The following is a 24,919-nucleotide window of genomic DNA, read 5'->3' on the forward strand; positions in this document are numbered from 1 at the left end:
AGCAAGAACAGAGCGTGTCCTGGGTGGTTTAGATCCACAATGATTGCTGCTGGTCTCTGATGGCAGCGTTCCATGTAGATTTGCTCGATGCTGGGGAGTGTTTTGCTGTGATGTAGTGAGCCATTTCCTGTACCTTTTGCAGTGTTTTCCATTCGGAGATGTTAGTGCCCCAATACCAGCCTATGATGCAGCTGGTCAGTGTACTATCTCAGTATACTGCAAATTTGCTTATATCTGTTCCTTGAGTCCATTCATACTTGGCCTTGATAATCTTCAGTTTTGTTCATTGTATATTATTCTTCTCTACCGTTCATACTGCTGGTGATTTCTTCATTAGTTCAAGGATCAGAAACTGAGGCAATGTTCCCTTGATAGGATGAATCAAGCTGAGTGCCATATCTCAGGAATTCTTCATTTTCTAGCACACTGTGTCCCATTTTTATTCATGAAGAAGGAGATTGTTTTTGTTGAAGTGCACCAAGTTAAAAGGCCAATCGGTGTGAAGTGAAAAGGAATTGAATGCAAAAAAAATATTTTCTGAGGTAATTTTGTTTTGGTGTCATGTCCCAGTAAATATTCAAATTGATCTCGTGATAATTAGCTGCTTTTACTTTCAGACTCGCACAGAGAAGGCATTGTTGCAATGTGCTTGCTCTCACTGGGCCATCATCCTGACTTCTATTAACAATTTTCTTGTTCTATACCTGGTGCTTTGCCCTGCCTGGATCAGATACAAGAAGCAAGATTATCATAAAATGAAGTGGCAGTCGAATCCCCTGAGGGTTGTCGATCTACTGCTCGAGTAGATAAAAACACATACAGGGCAGCAGCAGAGCCAGGATCAGGCTTTGCATTAAAATTAGATTACCTGCAGGAAACAAATAGAAATCAATTCCAATATGACAAATGGGACATGGTGAAACGTGTATCCAATGATCAGTTATGACATCAGGTTGTCTTAGTTCAGAACAAGAAGCATCTTTCCTGCCCCTCAGAAGTATCATTCTTCTGCATAGTGCACAGACTATTACTTTTAGTTAACAGAAACCATCTCATTCATACTGGCACAACCCTATTTCTTCTATATTTCTGATCACAAAGAATACAGGAATTGTCAATCGGAAGAGTCCATTTGTAAACCATTCAGAAAATGAGAAATTGTAGAAGCCAGTTTGCTTCATCTCTCCCTTTCTTCCTGCTTTCCTACACCCCTTGATTAAGGTATCCTAAAAATAATTGATCTTGGATTTGAACATATCTAGCAACTGAGTGTCGGTAGCCTGGATATGGAATTTTCAAGATTTCTCTTTGCCATTTCCCTGAATGGCCGACCCCCTTTTCGTGGAACTTTGACCTTTAGTTTCAGACTCTCCATCTTCTCCCTCTTTTTGGATTCTAAAATCTTACCAGCCCTCAACTTTATAATGACTTTTGTAAACATTATATGGCTTTCTCTTTAATAAGATTTTTAACCCCTCTTTATTAAGTATATTAGAGAAGGATTTTGCATGTTTTAAAAAAAATTTCCTTGAAGATTATGAATTATTTTTAAATGTTTGCTTTGAAATGTTCTTTAACGTTACTTGCTTTGTTAACTTATCCTTCAAGACCTTGTCATTTTTTTCAGATCCTGATTTTTTCCTTTAGTAAATGTTCAAACCTAATACAAAATCCAATCACGTTATGATAACTCTTCCTTGGATAATTTCATTTACTACATAGCTGTTAACAAACCCTATCCCATTGCTCTTAGCAAATCAAAAATAACCTCTTCCCTTGTTAACCTCTTCTTTGGCTTGGCTTCGCGGACGAAGATTTATGGAGGGGGTAAAAGTCCACGTCAGCTGCAGGCTCGTTTGTGGCTGACAAGTCCGATGCGGGACAGGCAGACACGGTTGCAGCGGTTGCAGGGGAAAATTGGTTGGTTGGGGTTGGGTGTTGGGTTTTTCCTCCTTTGCCTTTTGTCAGTGAGGTGGGCTCTGCGGTCTTCTTCAAAGGAGGTTGCTGCCCGCCAAACTGTGAGGCGCCAAGATGCACGGTTTGAGGCGTTATCAGCCCACTGGCGGTGGTCAATGTGGCAGGCACCAAGAGATTTCTTTAGGCAGTCCTTGTACCTTTTCTTTGGTGCACCTCTGTCACGGTGGCCAGTGGAGAGCTCGCCATATAACACGATCTTGGGAAGGCGATGGTCCTCCATTCTGGAGACGTGACCCATCCAGCGCAGCTGGATCTTCAGCAGCGTGGACTCGATGCTGTCGACCTCTGCCATCTCGAGTACTTCGACATTAGGGATGAAAGCACTCCAATGGATGTTGAGGATGGAGCGGAGACAACGCTGGTGGAAGCGTTCTAGGAGCTGTAGGTGATGCCGGTAGAGGACCCATGATTCGGAGCCGAACAGGAGTGTGGGTATGACAACGGCTCTGTATACGCTTATCTTTGTGAGGTTTTTCAGTTGGTTGTTTTTCCAGACTCTTTTGTGTAGTCTTCCAAAGGCGCTATTTGCCTTGGCGAGTCTGTTGTCTATCTCATTGTCGATCCTTGCATCTGATGAAATGGTGCAGCCGAGATAGGTAAACTGGTTGACCATTTTGAGTTTTGTGTGCCCGATGGAGATGTGGGGGGGCTGGTAGTCATGGTGGGAAGCTGGCTGATGGAGGACCTCAGTTTTCTTCAGGCTGACTTCCAGGCCAAACATTTTGGCAGTTTCCGCAAAGCAGGACGTCAAGCGCTGAAGAGCTGGCTCTGAATGGGCAACTAAAGCGGCATTGTCTGCAAAGAGTAGTTCACGGACAAGTTTCTCTTGTGTCTTGGTGTGAGCTTGCAGGCACCTCAGATTGAAGAGACTTCCATCCGTGCGGTACCGGATGTAAACAGCGTCTTCATTGTTGGGGTCTTTCATGGCTTGGTTCAGCATCATGCTGAAGAAGATTGAAAAGAGGGTTGGTGCGAGAACACAGCCTTGCTTCACGCCATTGTTAATGGAGAAGGGTTCAGAGAGCTCATTGCTGTATCTGACCCGACCTTGTTGGTTTTCGTGCGGTTGGATAATCATGTTGAGGAACTTTGGAGGACATCCGATGCGCTCTAGTATTTGCCAAAGCCCTTTCCTGCTCACGGTGTCGAAGGCTTTGGTGAGGTCAACAAAGGTGATGTAGAGTCCTTTGTTTCGTTCTCTGCACTTTTCTTTGAGCTGTCTGAGGGCAAAGACCATGTCAGTAGTTCCTCTGTTTGCACGAAAGCCGCACTGTGATTCTGGGAGAATATTCTCGGCGACACTAGGTATTATTCTATTTAGTAGAATCCTAGCGAAGATTTTGCCTGCAATGGAGAGCAACGTGATTCCCTTGTGGTTTGAGCAGTCTGATTTCTCGCCTTTGTTTTTGTACAGGGTGATGATGGTGGCATCACGAAGATCCTGAGGCAGTTTTCCTTGGTCCCAACAAAGCTTGAAAAACTCATGCAGTTTGGCATGCAGAGTTTTGCCACCAGCCTTCCAGACCTCTGGGGGGATTCCATCCATACCTGCTGCTTTGCCACTTTTCAGTTGTTCGATTGCCTTAAATGTCTCATCCAGGGTGAGAACCTCATCCAGCTCTAGCCTTAGGGGCTGTTGAGGGAGCTGGAGCAGGGCGGAATCTTGGACTGAGCGGTTGGCACTGAAAAGAGATTGGAAGTGTTCTGACCATTGGTTGAGGATGGAGATCCTGTCGCTGAGGAGGACTTTGCCGTCTGAGCTGCGCAGCGGGCTTTGGACTTGGGGTGAGGGGCCGTACACAGCCTTTAGAGCCTCGTAGAAACCCCTGAAGTCGCCAATGTCCGCGCTGAGCTGGGTTCGTTTGGCGAGGCTAGTCCACCACTCATTTTAACCTAGTCCCTGTATATTTCACCAATGCATTTGAGAATGTGTCATTATCATGTCAGTATGCCATCACACCAAGACACATGAGAAACTTTTCCGTGAACTACTCTTTGCAGACGATGCCGCTTTAGTTGCCCATTCAGAGCCAGCTCTTCAGCGCTTGTCTTCCTGCTTTGCGGAAACTGCCAAAATGTTTGGCCTGGAAGTCAGCCTGAAGAAAACTGAGGTCCTCCATCAGCCAGCTCCCCACCATGACTACCAGCCCCCCCACATCTCCATCGGGCACACAAAACTCAAAACGGTCAACCAGTTTACCTATCTCAGCTGCACCATTTCATCAGATGCAAGGATCGACAATGAGATAGACAACAGACTCGCCAAGGCAAATAGCGCCTTTGGAAGACTACACAAAAGAGTCTGGAAAAACAACCAACTGAAAAACCTCACAAAGATAAGCGTATACAGAGCCGTTGTCATACCCACACTCCTGTTCGGCTCCGAATCATGGGTCCTCTACCGGCACCACCTACGGCTCCTAGAACGCTTCCACCAGCGTTGTCTCCGCTCCATCCTCAACATCCATTGGAGCGCTTTCATCCCTAACGTCGAAGTACTCGAGATGGCAGAGGTCGACAGCATCGAGTCCACGCTGCTGAAGATCCAGCTGCGCTGGATGGGTCACGTCTCCAGAATGGAGGACCATCGCTTGCCCAAGATCGTGTTATATGGAGAGCTCTCCACTGGCCACCGTGACAGAGGTGCACCAAAGAAAAGGTACAAGGACTGCCTAAAGAAATCTCTTGGTGCCTGCCACATTGACCACCGCCAGTGGGCTGATAACGCCTCAAACCGTGCATCTTGGCGCCTCACAGTTTGGCGGGCAGCAACCTCCTTTGAAGAAAACCGCAGAGCCCACCTCACTGACAAAAGGCAAAGGAGGAAAAACCCAACACCCAACCCCAACCAACCAATTTTCCCCTGCAACCGCTGCAACTGTGTCTGCCTGTCCCGCATCGGACTTGTCAGCCACAAACGAGCCTGCAGCTGACGTGGACTTTTTACGCCCTCCATAAATCTTCATCCACGAAGCCAAGCCAAAGATGCCATCCTCAACATTCATTGGAGCGACTTCATCTCCAACATCGAAGTACTCGAGATGGCAGAGGCCGACAGCATCAAATCCACGCTGCTGAAGATCCAACTGCGCTGGGTAGGTCACGTCTCCAGAATGGAGGACCATCGCCTGCCCAAGATCGTTTTATATGGCGAGCTCTCCACTGGCCACTGTGACAGAGGTGCACCAACGAAGAGGTATAAAGACTGCCTAAAGAAATCTCTTGGTGTCTGCCACATTGACCACCGCCAATGGGCTGATATCGCCTCAAACCGTGCATCTTGGCGCCTCACAGTTCAGCGGGCAGCAACCGCCTTTGAAGAAGACTGCAGAGCCCACCTCACTGACAAAAGACAAAGGAGGAAAAACCCAACACCCAACCCCAACCAACCAATTTTCCCTTGCAACCGCTGCAACCGTGTCTGCCTGTCGAGCATCAGACTTGTCAGCCACAAACGAGCCTGCAGCTGACGTGGACATTACTCCTCCATAAATCTTCGTCCGTGAAGCCAAGCCAAAGAAAGAAAGATGCAAACAATCTCTCCTGAGCAGCTTCCCACTGTGATCCAGGAGTTAGCTTTCTTTAGATTTTTAAAAAATTCAACAGTGGTTACTCCTTGTGTTTATATTTCAAAATAGTTCACAAACACGTTCGCATCTGTATTAATGGCTATTATATTTTAAACTTTGACTGAGGATACTGCTTCTGAACAGTCTATTGAAGACCAACACTCTGCCTGATTATTCTATAATCCTAGTCTTGAAATCCATGGAACTAATGTAATCAGCCTTTATTTCATTCTATTTAGTGCAGATATATTCTCTGTTAGGTAAAGTGATCTGACCTGAGTGCAAGAAACCAGATTTGGTTTCACAAGAAACATATATAATTGCAATTAATGTATCTTTGGCTTGGCTTCGCGAACGAAGATTTATGGAGGGGTAATGTCCACATCAGCTGCAGGCTCATTTGTGCCTGACAAGTCCGATGCGGGACAGGCAGACACGGTTGCAGCGGTTGCAAGGGAAAATTGGTTGGTTGGGGTTGGGTGTTGGGTTTTTCCTCCTTTGTCTTTTATCAGTGAGGTGGGCTCTGCGGTCTTCTTCAAAGGAGTTTGCTGCCCGCCGAAATGTGAGGCACCAAGATGCACGGTTTGAGGTGATATCAGCCCACTGGAGGTGGTCAATGTGGCAGGCTCCAAGAGATTTCTTTAGGCAGTCCTTGTACCTCTTCTTTGGTGCACCTCTGTCTCGGTGGCCAATGGAGAGCTCGCCATATAACACGATCTTGGGAAGGTGATGGTCATCCATTCTGGAGACGTGACCTACCCAGCACAGTTGGATCTTCAGCAGCGTGGATTTGATGCTGTCGGCCTCTGCCATCTCGAGTACTTCGATGTTGGTGATGAAGTCGCTCCAATGAATGTTGAAGATGGAGTGGAGACAACGCTGGTGGAAGCGTTCTAGGAGCCGTAGGTGATGCCGGTAGAGGACCCATGATTCGGAGCCGAACAGGAGTGTAGATATGACAACGGCTCTGTATACGCTAATCTTTGTGAGGTTTTTCAGTTGGTTGTTTTCCCAGACTCTTTTGTGTAGTCTTCAAAAGGTGCTATTTGCCTTGGTGAGTCTATTGTCTATCTCGTTGTCGATCCTTGCATCCGATGAAATAGTGCAGCCGAGATAGGTAAACTGGTTGACCGTTTTGAGTTTTGTGTGCCTGATGGAGATGTGGGGGGGCTGGTAGTCATGGTGGGGAGCTGGCTGATGGAGGACCTCAGTTTTCTTCAGGCTGACTTCCAGGCCAAACATTTTGGAAGTTTCCGCAAAACAGGACGTCAAGCGCTGAAGAGCTGGCTCTGAATGGGCAACTAAAGTGGCATCATCTGCAAAGAGTAGTTCACGGACAAGTTGCTCTTGTGTCTTGGTGTGAGCTTGCAGGCGCCTCAGATTGAAGAGACTGCCATCCGTGCGGTACCGGATGTAAATAGCGTCTTCATTGTTGAGGTCTTCCATGGCATGTTTCAGCATCATGCTGAAGAAGATTGAAAAGAGGGTTTGTGCAAGAACACAGCCTTGCTTCATGCCATTGTTAATGGAGAAGGGTTCAGAGAGCTCATTGCTGTATCTGACCCGACCTTGTTGGTTTTTGTGCAGTTGGATAACCATGTTGAGGAACTTTGGGGGGCATCCGAGGTGCTCTAGTATTTGCCAAAGCCCTTTCCTACTCACGGTATCGAAGGCTTTGGTGAGGCTTTGTTTTGTTCAATGCACTTTTCTTGGAGCTGTCTGAGGGCAAAGACCATTTCAGTTGTTCCTCTGCGTGAAAGCCGCACTGTGATTCTGGGAGAACATTTTCAGTGAAACTAGGTATTATTCTATTTAGGAGAATCCTAGCAAAGATTTTACCTGCAATGGAGAGCAGCGTGATTCCCCTGTAGTTTGAGCAGTCTGGTTTCTCACCTTTGTTTTTGTACAGGGTGATGATGATGGCATCATGAAGGTCCTGAGGCAGCTTTCCTTGATCCCAGCAGAGCTTGAAAAACTCATGCAGTTTGGCATGCAGAGTTTTGCCGCCAGCCTTCCAGACCTCTGGGGGGATTCCATCCATACCTGCTGCTTTGCCACTTTTCAGTTGTTCATTTGCTTTATATGTCTCTTCCCAGGTGAGGACCTCATCCAGCTCTAGCCTTAAGGGCTGTTGAGGGAGCTGGAGCAGGGCGAATTCTTGGACTGAGTGGTTGGCACTGAAAAGAGATTGGAAGTGTTCTGACCATCGGTTGAGGATGGAGATCTTGTCGCTGAGGAGGACTTTGCCATCTGAGCTGCGCAGCGGGCTTTGGACAGGGTGAGGGGCCGTACACAGCCTTTAGAGCCTCGTAAAAACCCCTGAAGTCGCCAATGTCCGTGCTGAGCTGGGTTCGTTTGGCGAGGCTAGTCCACCACTCATTTTGGATATCCCGGAGTTTGCTCTGAAGATGGCTGCATGCGCAACGGAAGGCTTGTTTCTTCTCTGGCCAGGACAACTTTGCAAGGTGAGCCTGGTGGGCAGCTCACTTCTTTGCCAGCAGCTGCTGGATTTCCTGGTTGTTTTCATCAAACCAGTCCTTGTTTTTCCTAGAGGAGAAGCCCAGTATCTCTTCAGTGGATTGCAGTATGGCAGTGTTTAGCTGATCCCAGAGTGTTTCAGGGGATGAGTCCGTGAGGCGGATTGCATCCTCGAGCTTTGCTTTGAGGTTTGCCTGGAAGTTTCCTCTCACTTCGTCTGACTGCAGGTTTCCAACATTGAACCTCTTTCTGGGGGCTTTACTATTCCTGGACTTTGGCTTGAAGTGAAGGTTGAGCTTGCAGTGAACAAGCCGGTGGTCAGTGTGGCATTCCGCGCTGGGCATGACCTTGGTGTGGAGCACATCTCGTTTGTCTCTTTCACGCACCAGGACGTAGTCCAGGAGGTGCCAGTGTTGGATCGGCGATGCATCCAGATAGTCTTCAGGCTGTCCCTCTGCTGAAAAAGGGTGTTTGTAATGACAAGCCGCTGTTCTGCGCAGAGCTCCAACAGGAGGCGCCCGTTTTCATTGCACTTGCCGACACCATGCTTGCCCAGGATTCCTGGCCAGGTTTCTGAGTCTCTGCCGACGCGAGCGTTGAAGTCGCCAAGGATGACAACTTTGTCGGCTGTCGGGGTGTGTTGAATGAGGTTGCGCAGATCAGTGAAGAACTTGTCCTTTTCTGTTGGTTCCGCCTGGAGGGTTGGAGCATAGACACTGATGAGGGTGATGCGACGCTTGTTTTGAAGTGGGAGTCGCATGGACATGATCCGGTCCGAGTGGCCTGTCAGGAGGTTTTCGAGTTTGGAGGCAATGGAGTTCTTGACCATGAAGCTGACACCAGATAGGCGTCGTTCATCCATAGGCTTGCCGGACCAGTAGAGTGTGTGCAGATATATTCTCCATTAGGTAAAATGATCTGACCTGAGTGCAAGAAACCAGATTTGGTTTCACAAGGAACATATAATTGCAATTACTGTACATATCTTTACCAATGGACTCAAATTCAATTGTGGACAACATATTGTTGGACATCCTAAACATTTGCCATGCCTGCATGTTAGCCTGCAGTCAGTTATGTACCAGAAATCTCTGAAACTAAAAAGTGCTGTACTGAGACAGTGATATGGAATGGTGAGAAAGAAGCCTTCAGTTTTCAATACAACCTTCTCATTCTGGGTTCGGTTGGGAACAGTCAAGATGCACTTTCTCAGTGAGAGATCACATTAATGCTCTGTGATTCATTCTCATGTAAACAGATGCTGCCCTAGCTGAGGAATAGAATGACCCTCTAGCACCGAGGAGGATTAAATAAGAGAAAGGCACAAGAATAGGGAATTAATTAAAATCATTTCAACTGCTTAGGACCACGTGCATAAATTTCAAAGTAAATAAGTGATCGTCCAAATCTAAAAGGGAGAAAGGTCAATTTCCAACTTCGGAGGACAAAAGCTAGCATATCAAGGTGATAGCCTTCATCAGAAGTAATTGAGAGGTTATCTGCATGAAATATTGACCCTTGAAGCTCTCTCCAAATTTGTTGCCTGCTGACTATTTCTAGCATTTTCTGTTCTTTATTCCATGTAAACTGCTGCCTTAATACCATGAATATATCATGAACAGTGATCTTTCTTGATCAGATATTTATTGTTAATTTTTTTGAGCTTGAGCTGACATTTTTTTATATATCACAGATGGTGATAGAGTTGAAATTTGTAAGCATGGCACTAATGCTTTATTATTAGAATCACATGATCACAATGTGGGGATCATTTTTCAGACAGTCTTCATTGTATTCTGGACATTCATATAATTCATTAATCTTCTGGAATAATTTTTATTTTGTTCACACATGGCCAATCCAACAAAACAGGCCAAGTTTTGAATGGTACCTGCAACCAATTGTGACCAAAATGGACAAAGCTATATTAGCTTGGAAAGAATCAATGATCTTGTATTTCAACAGAGACGCACTCTCCAAGTTTGATAGACCAAAATAAAACTACAGCACAGAAACAAGCCCTTTAGTCCTTCTCGTGTGTGCCAGACTATTATTCTGCCACTGTCCCGCATCCAGACCATATCCCTCCATACCCTTCCCATCTGTTCAAATTTTTCTTAAATGTCAAAAATGAGCTTCCATTTACCAATTGAGCTGACAGCTTGTTCCACACTCCTACCACTCTCTGCATAATGTTCCCCGTAATGTTCCCTTTAAACCAATGGTTCTCAACCTTTTTCTTTCCACTTACATACCACTTTAAGTAATTCCTATGCCATAGGCAATTAATAAGGGATTGCTTAAGGTGGTATGTGGGTGGAAAGAAAAAGTTTGAAAACAACTGGTTTAATCGTATCTCATTGATTTGTTATGTGCTTGGTTTCATAATTCCAAAGGAAATGGACCAATGGCAATTTTTCTCAAGCAAAATATTTCAGTAACAATTGGGTCTAGAACAGTGATTCTCAACCTTCCCTTACCACTCACATACCACTTTAAACAATCCCTTAGTAATCACAGATTATAGGGATTACTTAAAGTGGCATGTGAGTGGAAAAAGGTTGAGAACCACTGCTTTAAACATTTCCCCTTTTGCATGTAACCAATGTCCTCTATTTTTTTATCCCACCTAACCTCAGTGGATAACACTCTGTAACATCCATACCACAATCCAGTGTCAGAACAATTTTGACGAGATGAAAAGTTGTTAAATTTCTTCATTTAGCATACTATTTTTCTTTATTTTATAAATTCTAAATTAAAATATTTGTACCATGCCCAGAAGAGATAAGGCTGGGATTGGTTATTGAAAAAGAAAGATCAACCATGATCCGATAAATGGCAGTGCTGGCTTGATGGACCAATTGGCCTACTCCAGCATCTGTTGTCTATTGAGAATAATATTCAGGTCAAATTCTGGAGTTGCAGACTCCTATGGAGAAATGGAGCAGCGCAGGGCATCAGAAAAGGTGAGAACACCCTCCATTGAGAGGGAGAAGGTTACAGAAGAAAGCCCTACAGGAAAGGTGGTGATGGCTCAGTCCAGTGAGGGGCTCAGCGGCTGAAGGACTCACATAGGCTGCAGGTTGCTGCCAACTTGCCATCAAAGGACTGGTATCAGTCTGCGGGCTGCTGGAGGGTAGGAACAGATATCAGAAGAAGGATTCAAGTGGATGCTAAAGGCAAGAAGAGCTTCCAATGGCCTCGGGTGCTGAAGGCTTTCTTATTGCATCAGACGTTTGGACCTAGAGCTCGGGCTGACAATGGTTTGAACTGGAGTCTGTGCAGCTGCAGAGGATTTAGAAGCACTGGAGGCGAATCCCCTGACATTCAATGTCTCTGTTTCTTCTCTTTCTCTTATTGTTAGGAACCATACTGTTTGTTTGTCTTATGGCAGGAAAAGGTTGGTTAACAATGTATATTACATTTTTAATGTATTAGTACATGGCAATTAAAGGAGTCCTGAACCCAGTGGCCCCTAGATTGAACTTTAGTAGGGCTCACCTGACCTTGCTGCCCTGCCCTACTCTTCATTGAATAGAATAAAGTGACGTTAAGTTACATTAAATAATTTATATTAGGGGTCTCCAAAGTAGTTGATATCAACCCCTGGGGGTCGATGGGACGATCCAAGGGGTTGAAAAATGCCAGGGGGGGTGGGTCAATAAATGCCAGGGGGTCGATTGAACTTGGGCTTGAGGTCCCTGCCCCTGCTGGACCCCCTCCCTTCTGGGCCCCTAGTCTATGTCTCCTCAGCCTAATGGTTAATCAGCCACTGCCTAAACCCTGAACTGTTCAGAGGCTTACTAGCAACTGTTTCTATCATGGTGTGTATGTCGCTTTTGTTTGAAAGTATCAAATAATTAGATAGGTTGGTAATTTGTGGTTTTCTTTGTTCTGACAAGCCCATAATTCCATAAGGTTCTGCATAAGCAGCTCAGTGGAGGGACAGTGTTGGTGACTTTTTTCTTACAACAGTTTTGCTTATTACCCAAGGTCCCTGGAGATCTGCCACTGGGTTACAAGCTCTCATTCATGGAGGGAAATCAATCTACTGAGTTTTCAAGATACAAAAGTAAAGCATTTCTGGTAAATTTGATACAGTATCTTAACTTACTTGAGTTGACAAGTGTTGCTTTTTAAATAGGCCATAAAAATTAGAAATTTGTTTCTGTGCATGTACATCACCTATAGTTACCACAATAAATGAAGTACACTCACAGAATGACAAGTTCTACAGAGCTTCCCCAGGTTGAAGGGAGAGGACAAAGGATAGTTGTCTGGACATGGAACCTGATCAGTTGCACATTGTAAAAGGTATGACATGATTGGGAGGGTCATACATCAAGGCTGTGTCATGAATGTTCGATAGCTCCAAAGACTAGAAGTTAACTGACTGATAGGCTTTTATTACCATAAACAGAAGGCACATCTCATGTTGCTGACCTGAAATCCAAGCTTGTTCTGGGACAGGGGAACAAGGGGGAGGAGCCACAGGTACAATCAGCAAGGGGCGGGCCAGCCATACACAGATAAACAATATTAACAGTGGTTCCACCACATTCACGCCCTCTTTTAAAAGAAGACCAACGGGGTGAAGTTGGTTTCATGTCCATGATAAATTCAGTCTGTCCGGTGCCTTGTCTGCTGTTATGACTGTTGAAGTGCTGGCTATGGCTCAAATGTTGACTCCTGGGTGGTGTGGTCGTTGTCAGTGGGTGGGTGGGGCATCTGCCGATTGAACTGAGATAGTTGGGGCAGGGGCTTGGGTAGGTTGACATGGTATATTGTGGGGTGGTGGATGTACTGGCTGGTCGGCTGGTGTCCTGGGGTCTCCTGCATGTGCCAGGTCCTGGATTGTTAATGTCCTCACACCCATTCGGGTATGCCACATAGACATAATGGGGTTGTTGTGGAGGAGGTGGACCCTCTCAACCATTGGGTGGGACTTGTGGCTTCTTACATGCTTCTGGACCAGGACTGCCCCTAGAGATGTCAACCTGGATGGCAGCATGATCCCTGATGCGGACTTCCTGGGGCAGGGAAATAACCTTTCATGTGAAGTGGCATTGATAGCAGTACACAGGAGGAATCTGACTGCATGGAGCAGTTCAAGGAAGACCTCTTGCCAGTGGGAGACAGGCAGGCCTTTTGACCTCGGGTCTAGGAGGTGGCTTTCTCCCTTTCCACATGGGTATTCCCTCAGGGGTTGTAGCTGGTGGTCCTGCTTGTGAAGATATCTCTGACCAGCTGATATTGGTTCAAATCATCGGTCATGAAGGAGGACCATCAGTCATTATGAATATAGCAGGGGTATTGAACAAGATGAAGAGGTTGCACAAGGCTTTAATGATGGTTGCAGTTGTCATGTTCAGGCAGGGAATGGCAAAGTGGAAATGTGAGTACTCATTAATTAAGTTGAGGAAGTACATGTTGTGGTTCAAGAAGGCAAGGGCCTCTTGAGATCCATGCTCAGGTGCTCAAAGGGGTGTGCGCTCTTAATCAGGTGAGGCCTGTATGGATGGTAGAAGTGTGGTTTGCACTCTGCACAGACCTGGCAGTTTCTGGTCATTGTCCTGATGACCTCAACTGAATAAGGGAGGTTGCGGGCTTTGATGAACGGAAGAACCTGGTGACTCCAGGGTGGCAGAGGTCATTGTGGAGGGCTTGTAAATGGTCTGTGCCTGGCGCAAGTCTCTCAGATCAGGGCATCTGAAGGTTCATTAAGCTTTCCAAGCTAGTACTGTACAAGATATCAAAGTTGTGGGTGGAGAGTTTGATTCTCCACCTCAGAATCTTATCATTCTTGATTTTACCCTGCTGATTGTTATTGAACATGAAAGCAACTGCACATTGGTCAATCAGCAAGGTAAATCATTTACCAGCAAGATGGTGCCTCCAGGCCACTTTACAATGGCTTAGGCCTCCTTCTCGATGAGGAGTTCCGGATCTCAGGGCCTTGGAGGGTGTGGGAGAAAAATGTGATAGGCTCTGCCACCTGGTTAAGTATGGAGGCCAGGGCAAAGTCAGTTGCATAGAATGGAATGGATTCATCCACAGTGTGCATCACGGCCTTGGCAATATCACCTTTAATGTGGGTGAAGGCCTCATGGGCCTCTGCCAACAGGGGAAAGGAGGTGGTTTTTACAAGGGGATGGGCCTTATCCGCATAGTTGGGGTCCCATTGGGAGAAAAACCCCAGGCACCTTTCAAGGCATTGAGGCTGTGGGGAAGTGGGACCTCCAACATGAGGAACATGCCATTGGGATCAGGGCCAATACTCCATTCTCTGTGACACAGCTATGTATAGCCAGGCATGATGTGCGGAATATACATTTATCTTTGTTGTAGTGAGGTTAAGGCTTTTGGCTGTCAGAAGAAATTTATGGAGATTGGCATCATAATCCTTCAGATTATGGGCGCAAATAGTGGCATTGTCAAAATAGGGGAATGTGGCCTGCAGCCCGTGCTCATCCACAATTCGGTCCATTTACCTCTGGAAATGGGACTCCATTGGTAAGCCCAAAAAGGACCCTCAGAGAGTGGTAAAGGCGGCCATCCATCTCGAACGCAGTGCACTGGTGGCCCACCAGTCAAATAGGGAACTAGTGGTGTGCAGAGTTTGTCAATAGTGGAAAATAACCAATACTGGGTGATTTGGTTTACCACATTGGGGGAGGGGGTATGCGCCCAGTTGCGTAAACCTGTTAATGGTCTGATTGTAGTTGATAACCATTTGGTGTTTTTCCCCACTCTTAACCACCACTATCTGAGCTCCCCAGGGTCTAGTACTGGGATCAATAATCCCCTAGGTTAGGAGATGTCTCACCTCTGATTTGATAAAGGCCCTGTCCCTAGCACAGAATCACTTGGTTTTAGAGGTGACAGGCTTCCAGTTGGGGGGTGAGGTTGCTGAATGGTGATAGTGGGGAAAATTCATAGGGTGGAGAGCCCGTAGGTCGCACATGGTGGGTGGATCGTGGTTGCTGGTTGAATGTGTTCTGAAAGAAGGGTGGTCGGTTTAAAAACTGTTGGTTGTAGATCGTGAGGGGGGAACGGGGAATGTCATATTCCATGGTGATGCCCTTAAAGTGACACTGAAAGTCCAACCCCAGTAGTATGCGTGTGGAGAGCTGTGGCATCACAATGAGTTTAAAATTTTTGTACTCTGTGCCATGCATGGTCAGCATCATTACACAGCTGTCGCGGATCTCTGACGAGTGGGACATAGAGGCCATGAAGTCTCTGTAACTCAGTGGTCTCATCACGAGGAGTAATGCTGCACCATGTCAGGGTGGATGAAGCTCTCCATACTTTTGCTGTCAAACAGGCAGCTCGTCTGGTGCCATTTACCTCTATGTCCATCATTGACCTGGCAACTTGATGAGTGGTGCTTTGGCCAAGTGTGACTGAAGCCAGAGTAGTGCTGCTGTGTGATGGACTGGCATCCAAGATGGTGGCCCCCATGACATGCATGCAGTGCTGTTTTTGTTCATTGAAAGTGGTGGTGGAGGCCCCCACTGGCCACATGTGGCACTGCTTGGGTTAGAAGGTTGCTTGGATTTGCATACCTTCGCAGAGTGTCCCTTCTTCCCACAGCCGGAACAGTCCACATCCTTCGCTAGGCTGCAGAAGTAGCACTTCGGGTGCTCAGCAACAACAGCAGAGGTAGTCAGGTTGGGACATGGAGTGGCCTGCATTCCAAGATGGCAGTGTCCGTGTTCCCCACGCGGCGGCTGTGTTATTGGTCGAGAAAGAGTCCACATTGTGCAGCCCTACTTCCAGAAATTTAGCTAGTTCTGTGGCTTTCTGCAGCTTCAGCTCACCCTGTTCTAGCAGGCAATGGCAAATATAATCTGATCTGATGCCTGCTACACAGGCATCTTGAGTCAGCTCTTCCATCTACTCTTCTGATGATATGGCCTTGCAGCCACAGGCCAGTCTGAGGTCTTGCATGACCCAAAGGTAATCATCGATCAACTCTCCTAGTTGCTGCTTAAACGTGGCTAGGACGTGCCTGGTGTAGACTTCATTCACTTGGGCCAGGTACTGGCCTTTCAGAATGTCCATTGCTTCGGTGAATGTCTTGTAGTCTCTGACCATCAGGTAAATACACTGCCTGACCCGTGAGAACAGTAAGTGCAGCCTGTCTGTATCGGATTGGACTATCTCTGTGGAGGCCAGCAGAAACACATTGAAGCAGCGTAGCCAGAGTTCCAACTTGTTGGATGCTTCTGGAGACCATGAGTCGATTTCCAGCCTCTGGTCTTAGCAATTTGTCCATTCCAAAAAAAATTATGGTAATAAAATTGATGTGCTATCAATAACTCCAAAGACTTGAAGTTACGTGACTGATGGGCTTTTATTTACCATTAACAGAAGGCACGTTTCACGTTGCTGACCCAAGACCCGAGCTTGTTCTGGGGGAGGGGTAATGGCGTTGCCACCTTTATTAAGAGAATCAAGGGGGAAGAACCACAGGTACAATCAGCAAGAGGCAGGCCAGCCATACACATACTAACAGTGGTTCCACCACAATGTTACCTTGTGCTAAAGGGAAGCATCTTGAAACTAATTAGGCATTCAGGTAGGTAGTTTATTTTTGCTACTTAACTCTTCAATCTATGAAAACACATACTGAAATGCTGCTTGTGTCAGTTTCTGGTGGAGCAGCAGGAAAATTATTACTTTAGCCCAGGATGTGCATTGGAAAATTTTCTGGACCTTCAGAATGTTCTGTTCAATTTTGAGAGTCAGGCTGAGCTCAACCTTGTAAATCCACTTTCCTGCCTTGATGGGAAATCTACGAGTAATGTGTTCAACAGGGAACACTGCTTTAACGTCCATTCCTTATTCGTTTATAGCATCAGAATATGAAGTTCTGTGTCAAAAACAGAACTGATATCCCATATCAGACAGTAGGCAGTTAGATTCAATTTCCACAATTTTCAGGGAGACAGCCTTACTTAGGGCACAGATATCAGAATCAGAATTTATTGTCATGAATGAGTCATGAAATTTGGTGTTTTGCGGCAGCATTATTGTGCAAACATTCATATTAGAACCATCTTATGACATTACTATAAATAAAATTAAAATACTAGTGCATGAAACGAAGGCAGTGTTTTTGGTTCATTGATTATTCAGGAATCTGATGACAGGAGGGAAGAAGCTGTCCCTATGCCACTGAGTGCTTGTCTTTAGGCTCCTGTACCTTTTCCCTGATGGTAGCAGAGAAAAGAGTGTGTGGCCTGAGTGGTGGGGGTCTTTGAGGATAGAAGCTGTTTTTTTTTAAGACACTGCCTCATGTAGATGTTCTCGATGGAATGAAGTCTGGTGTCTGTGATATTGCAGGCCGAGTTAACAACCCTCTGAAGTTTTTTATTGTCCTGAGATTTGGTACCTCCATACCAGAAAGTGATGCAACCAGCCAAAGTGCTCTCCATGGGCCACCTGTAGAAGTTTTTGAGGGTCTTTGGTGACATTCCAAATCTCCTCGAACACCTCACAAAGTATGGCTGCTGGCGAGTCTTCTTACATAAAGGCTCCAGGACAGATCCTTGGAGATGTTGACACCCAGGAATTTGAAAGTCTTTACCCTCTCCACTACTGAGCCCTTAATGAGGACTAGGTCATGTTCCACAAACTTCATTCTGAAGTCCACAGTCATTTCCTTGGTTTTGCTAACATTGAGTGCAAGGTGCAACGAGCTGATCTATTTCCGTCCTCAACGCTTCCTCATTGCCATTTGTGATTCTGGCAACAATTGTTGTGTCATCGGCACATTTATAGATAGCATTGGAATTGTGCCTGGTCACACAGTCATGGTGTATAATGAGTAGAACAGTGGGATAAGCACGCATCCTTGGCGAATGCCTGTGTTGATAATCAGTGTTGTTTCCAATTTGTACTGACTGTGGTCTTCCGATGGAAAAAGTCAAGGATCCAGTTGTAGAGTAAGGTATAGAGCCTAGAGTTTGTAGCTTCTTGACCAGCACTGAAGGAATAATGGTATTGAAAGCTGAGCTATAGTCGATGAAGAGTAGCTGTATGTATGGATTGCTGTTTTCAAGGTGACCCAGAGCTGAGTGAAGAGCCAACGATATTGCATCTTCTGTGGAGCGATTGTGATGATAAATGAATTGCTTAGGTACTTATTAATTCTGGCCATGACCAGCCTTTCAAAGCATTTAATCACAATCAAAGTTAGTGCTACTGGGCGGTAGTTGTTGAGGCAGCTCACACTACTCTTCTTGGGTACCAGGATGATTGATGCCCTTTTGTTGTTCCAGAGCTTTGCTGAGGATTTCAGAGCTATTTTCAGAATTGGACAACCCAGCATAGATTTGGGTGAGGGGGTTCTAAAACTTGCAGTTAAGTTGGTCTTTGCTTTACTGTTAAGGCTGGCCTTTACCACTGGGCTCACGCAGTTTCTTCAGCATACCAACATGTGGGAAGTACCTGGTACACACTGCCAAAAAGAGTGGTGGAAGCAGAGTGGCTGACAACATTTCAGGAATGTCAAGATGAGCACTTGAATTGCTGAGGTGTGGAGGGCTATGGGCAAGGTGCCAGAAGCTAGGATTAATATGGGTGAATAACCCCTGGCCAGCATCGACATGTGGACTGAATGGCCAGTTTCTATACTGTGCAGCTCTGTGGCAGAAAGACAGCACAAAAGAAAATTGGGTTGGTTTTAATAAGGGCATGTTGAGGGAAAAGCACACACAGGGGTATGTTTCCTTAGACATTATACATCTGTTTAAGGTAAGTGGAGGAAAAATTGGGGAGATGTCAGAGATAAGGTTTTATACAGAGGGTGCTGGGTTCCTGGAATGCATTTCTGGGAGTGCTGGTGGAGGGTGGTACACTAGGGACATTCAAAAGACTGTAGTATAGGCATATGGATATAAGAAAAAAACAGAGGGTTATGGATGCGTGGAAGGGAAAGATTAGATTGTTGTGGAGTAGGTTTATATAGGTCAGCACAACATCATGGGCTGACATAAAAGCACCCAGAAATGTTGGAGGAACTAAGCCGGTCTCACATCATGTTGCTCCTCCAATTTGTGGGTGGTCTCAATCTCCCATTGTATAAGACCATGGGCAGACATGCCAGCAAAGGGTTGGGAAGGGAAATTGAAATAGGTGGTCACTGGGAGATCCATGCTATTAAAGGAACAACACCTCATCTTCTGTCTGGATACTGTCCGACCAGATGGCATTAACATTGATTTCTCTGTTTTCCATTAAGAACTGCCCCTTCTTCCCTGCCTCTTTCCTTCTAGTTTGTTCTCTCTCTTTCTCTCTCTCTCTCCCCCCACTACCCCCTCCCCCTTTTCCCTCTGTCTCCTTTCACAGAGCCAAGGCTGCAAATTGGAACATTTCTGATGTTGTTTGTGAATAGATGTTCAGGTACATTTAAGGGACTGTCACTAACAATTCTCACTTTCCTCTTATTGTATCTAATTAACACCTTTTTAGCTGTTGTTCCAGTCTCCTTTCCTTCTCATTCTTCTCCTTTTCTCTCTAGTCTCTAATTAAGATGGCTGCCTGCTTTTTGCTTACACCGTGAAGAACAGCTTAGGCCCAAAACATCAATAATATATCTTTACCTCGATTGGACAATACATATCTACCTGAGTTTTTTTGTGTTTTTACTACAATTGCAACATCTGCAGAATTTTATGTTTTGCTTATGTTCTAATTGGGGATTCTAGTCTTGCACCAGTGACATTAGCTATTCATTACATGAACATGGACATCCAGGATTCTATTTCATGGTGCACGCTTCAAATTAAAAGCATGGAACATAAAAGCTATGTACTACATGATTGAATTTTGAGGCTATCATGTCAAACTGATTGAATTCATGATCTACATTGTTAAATTCTGGGGATGGTTAGTGTCACTTTCACTAATGACCTTGCCAATGTCATGCTGGTACAATCCATACCAGAAAAATGAATGCCAGCATTGGATGTGATTTAGGAAGCAAATGGTCATCTGTAATACATATATTATTGGTGCTGCCTTCTCAAATACTTTTTTTTATTATATTTTTCATTTGTTAAATATAGTTACATTTGGAGAGGTAACTGGCATAAAATAAGCTTAAATATTGGATAGAAAAGTGGGATAAACCATTCATCTTAAGAATGTTAAAAGTCATCCACATATTGATAGGTTATGTAGAATTGTATCACTCAGGGACAGGCTTTGTTTCTCCCTCACCACATCTGCCAACCTTATGCCCCCATGTCCATGCAAAGCTTTGCCCATCTCATTCATCTTGTTTATCCATACTGGATTTGTAGCCTCCAAAATCTTGCTTATTTAAGGCCTTTTTTTAAATTGTCTCTTGAACAAAGGGAATATATGTAACTCCAGTACCTTCTCTGGCAGCGACTTCTTGATATCAATCACTGTCCACATTTAAAATCTTTCTCCCGAATCCTCTTTAAAGCATTTTCCTCTTGCCTTAAACCTATACCACATTCTGTTTTATACCCCTCCCGTGGGAAATGAATTCTGACTATCAGAATATTACGTGCCTCTGTCATTATGTATGTGAAATATTAAATATGTGAATTTCTGTCTTGCTGAAGACGTCAGAATACACATCTGAACCTTTCATTGCTATTATCACCAGAAATTACAACCCTCTGATATTTTCAATAAAAAATGTTTGTAATTTTATGAAATCTGATCGTTAGTAATGTGAATCAACCTGATATACACCACAAGATGCATCGCAGTATCTGTTGATTAAGTTGTGTTTCTGGTGTGTCTTATTTATTTTGTGCAGGCCCCATCATCACCTTCTTCACCTTCAGCTAACGAACCAAAATATGAGAAGCGTTGGCTAGATGCCTTATTGGTCCCTTTGTCAATGGCTCGAGTCTCAAGATACAAAGCTGGACCAGATCAATTAAGGTTTGTAATCCTGCGAGAGAAAGACTGCAAATTGGAACACTTCTGATGTTGTTTGTGAACAGATGTTCGGGTACATTTACGGGTCTGTCACTTAACAATGATGACAAACAATCTCTATAACAATGTACAAAATTCCTTCAAAATGCAGTTTTCTTCAGACAAATTTTTGTGTGGTCGGAAGTTGGTTGAAGATAAATATTATAGTTTCTTGCCTGCACATGCTAGCAACAGCCTCAAAATATCAGCATTTAATCAAGCAGCAGTCCAATAAAATTATATATTAAAGATAATTCTGGGAATGTAGAATTACGTCCAATATCAGACTTTTCTCAGTTTTGTAATAATTGGCAAATTTCCTGTAAGTTTCTCATAAGAACCTGTCTTCTGCAAGAATGCTGTGCTTTGCTATTTATAATGTTCTGTTTCTGTCAGGAATTTTAGCTTAGTCTGTCCTTTCAAGGTTGAAACATTGACTTGTCTAAAATCACAATGTGGGATGATTAAATGTTGCTGTTGGGAAGAAAGATATGCAAATTGACAGGTGTTCTGGGTTAAAGAAATAAAGTAAAAAAAATGATAGCCATTCATTCAATTACTTCAGAGACACTGAGCATAATATACAAGATCTCCTGGGATTCATCTTTAATCCTCTCCTCCTGCAGATCATGGCTGCAGATAGTAACGTCATCTAGGTATGGAAAAGTGGCCTGCAAATTGTAATGGTCCACCATGTGGTCATCTCCTGCTGGTAGACGGAGTCCCCGTTTGTGACACCGAAAGGGACCCAGAGGAAGTGGTAGAAGTGGCCATCCACCTCGAACGCCATATACTGGCGGTCCTCTGGGCAGATCGGGAGTTGGTGATACGCCGACTTCAGATCAGTCGTAGAGAATACCCGATATTTTGCAATCTGTTTGACACAAGTAGACTCTTGCCCCTGAGAGCAGGGGAGGTTGAAACAAGAGGACACAAGTTGAGGGCAAGAGGGCAAAATTTTAGGGGAAACATTAGAGGATGCTTCTTCACTCAGAGAGTGGTGGCCCGAATGGAATAATCTTCTGGAGGAAATAGTTGAGGCCGAATCAATTCTTTCATTTAAGAGGAGACTGGATATATACATGGATAGGAGGGGGTTGGAGGGTTAAGGGCAGAGAATCGGCAGAGAGATTTTGAGGAATTGTGTGAGTGAACTGGCGTGGACTTGAAGGGCCAAGATGGCCTGTTTCCATGCCGTAAACTGTTATATGTTATATGGTTATTCATCAACCACATATTTCAGAAGAGTAGTTCCATTAAAACATCCTAACCTGGAGTTCTTCAAGTATGTTAAAGAGTGCCCAGTTCCACATGACCTCCAAGTCCCTCAATCCATACTCAGTGTCAAATGGTTTGTCTAATGACCAGTCTCAGAATGCCACTGCTTTCAACAAAGCAACTTCAGAAGGACTACCAATCATTGCTTTCAGCCTCAGCCACAGAATTGTTTGCTTAAGGACTAATTCCATCCATTGGGAGTTTACACAAACTGAATCAATTTATAGTGATGGCATTTTGACTTACCCATCAATGAATTTTTTTCCTCCATTCTCTCAGTACCGAAATCCTCTTAGTTCTACTCACTGACATCGCCCAACAACTCAGCAATTAACAACTTTAATTTTGGGTTTTTTTAGGTTAATTATCACAGTTCCCTCTCTGGCTTCCCAGTTTTCTCGTTACAATTTCTCATCATTCGAATTCCATTCACCCCATCTATATTTTACTTGTCTCCTGATTACCGACACCTCAATTTTATAATTCTCTTCCATGTGTTCAAATCCAAACAATTCTCCATTTTCCATCCCCTGTAATTTCTTTCAATTCCATAATCCTCCTGCTAACCTGAATACTTCCAATTTTGATTTCTAGCTTGACTCTAGTCTCTCACTCCAACTAAGTAGTAGATTAGGGATGGAGATGAGGAGAAAATGCTTCTCCCAGAGGGCGGTGAATCTGTGGAATTCACTGCCCATTGAAGCAGTGGAGGCTCCCTCAGTGAATGTATTTAGGACAAGCTTGGATAGATTTTTAGGGACAATCAATAAATTTTAGGGATATTTTTACATTTTTTTTAAACTCCTCTGGTTCATCTGGAATACATTAGATATAAGCTACCCATTTTCATTTTGTCAACTATAGCCTGAAATAATGGGTGCCTCAAAGGAGTTGTTCAATGTTCATATTAAGGAATGAAAGAGTATGAGGATTGTCACATTATACTAGAGGAAGAAAGGAAGAATGCACCCAACTACTTTAGTACTACTTTTGGAAGTAAGAGGAAAAGTAGAGGCTTTCATCAGTTAGTCGTGATGAAAGGATTTGGCCTGAAACTTCGACTGTCTATTGCCTTCCCTGGATGCTGATTGACCTGCTGAGTTCCTCTAGCATGTGCGTTGGACTAAAGCCTGGGCTGTTGCAAAGTACATTTTTGTAACGCTTCACGCTCATCCTAGGGTGCTGCATGAAGACACAGCATTCTCTGCTCAGATAAGAGTACCCAGAGCAATACCTGGTGGGAAAACCCTAGGTGAGGATGGTTTTACTTTTGAATTTTACTAAGAATTTCAGGAGTTGTTACTTCCTTTGTTGATGGAGGTTTTGAAATAGGCTACGGAGAATGGTTCTTTTCCAGATTCTTTTTCTAGAGCATTGATTATGATTAATCCTAAGAAGGATAGAGACCCATTAAAAGTGGGATCTTATAGACTGATTTCTTTATTGAATGTAGACTATAAAATTGTTGCTAAGGTTCTGGCTAATAGATTAGCCAAGTATTTACTGGATTTGATACATGTAGATTAAGCTGGTTTTATTTAAAAAATGGTATTCTGCTGATAATATTGTAAAGTTGATTTCTTTAATTAATGTTTCTCGGGGGCAACCGGCCAACCTATGATGGTTGCTTTAGATGCTGAGAAGGCCATTGAAATAAAAAGATAAGAGTATCAAGATGCTCTGAGCAAGTAACCGATACATTGTATTGCCACAAAAAGCAACTTTTCCCCATCCCCATAGAGAACTAGTGAGAAGGAGATTGAACTTGTTTTTCTTTAATCTCATATTGGGTAGAGGAGTTGGCTGTGTAGAGAATGCTAAGAGGGAGCAGAGTGATTTGGACAAGTTAGGCAAGTGGGCCAAGATGTGGCAGATGCAATATAATGTGGATAAATGCGAGCTTATCCACTTTGGAGATAAGAACAGGAAAGAGGACTATTATCTAAATGGTATCTGTTCAGGAAAAGGGGAGATGCAGAGAGACTTGAGTGTTGCTGTACATCAGTCATTGAAAGTGGGTGTGCAGGGGCAGCAGGAAGTGAGGAAAACGAATGGTATGTTGGTGTTCATAGCGAGAGGATTTGAGTATATGAGTAGGGAGATCCTGCTGCAGCTGTACAGGGCCTTGGTGAGACCACACCTGGAGTACTGCATGTAATTTTGGCCTCCTTATCTGAGGAAGGACATCCTCGCCATGGAGTGGGTGCAGAGAAAGTTCACTGGACTAATACCAGGGATGAAAGGACTTCCATATGAAGAAAGGTTCAATAGACTAGGCTTGTATTCTCTGGAATTTAGAAGATTGAGGGGGGGAATCTGATGGAAACATATAAAATTCTTAAGGGTTTAGACAGACTAGATGCAGAAAGGTTGTTTCCAATGCTGGGAAAAACTAGAACCAGGGGTCACAGTTTAAGGATAAGGTGGAAGATTTTAGGAGTGAGATGAGGAAAAATTTCTCCTCTCAGAGGGTGGTGGATCTGTGGAATTCTTGGCCACAGGAAGTAGTTGAGGCTGGTTCCTTGTCAATATTTAAGAGTAGGTAAGATTTGGCCCTTGTGGCTAAAGGGATCAGGGAGTATGGGGAGAAGGCAGGAACTGAGTACTGATCAGTTATGATCATATTGAATGGCGGTGTAGGCTTG

The 24,919-nt window shown here is 44.5% G+C and overlaps 1 protein-coding gene across 1 annotated transcript in view; it reads left to right on the plus strand.

Annotated features, from left to right (window-relative positions):
• sntg2 (syntrophin, gamma 2) overlaps positions 1-24,919 on the plus strand; it is a 276,157-nt gene that overhangs the window by 125,302 nt on the left and 125,936 nt on the right. Inside the window, exon 9 of the mRNA XM_069888098.1 lies at positions 20,833-20,960. Coding sequence (XP_069744199.1) covers positions 20,833-20,960 — 128 coding nt within the window. The remainder of the gene's footprint in view (positions 1-20,832; positions 20,961-24,919) is intronic.

Source organism: Narcine bancroftii, chromosome 6 (genome assembly GCF_036971445.1).
Source record: "Narcine bancroftii isolate sNarBan1 chromosome 6, sNarBan1.hap1, whole genome shotgun sequence".
NCBI classification, from domain to species: Eukaryota; Metazoa; Chordata; class Chondrichthyes; order Torpediniformes; family Narcinidae; genus Narcine; species Narcine bancroftii.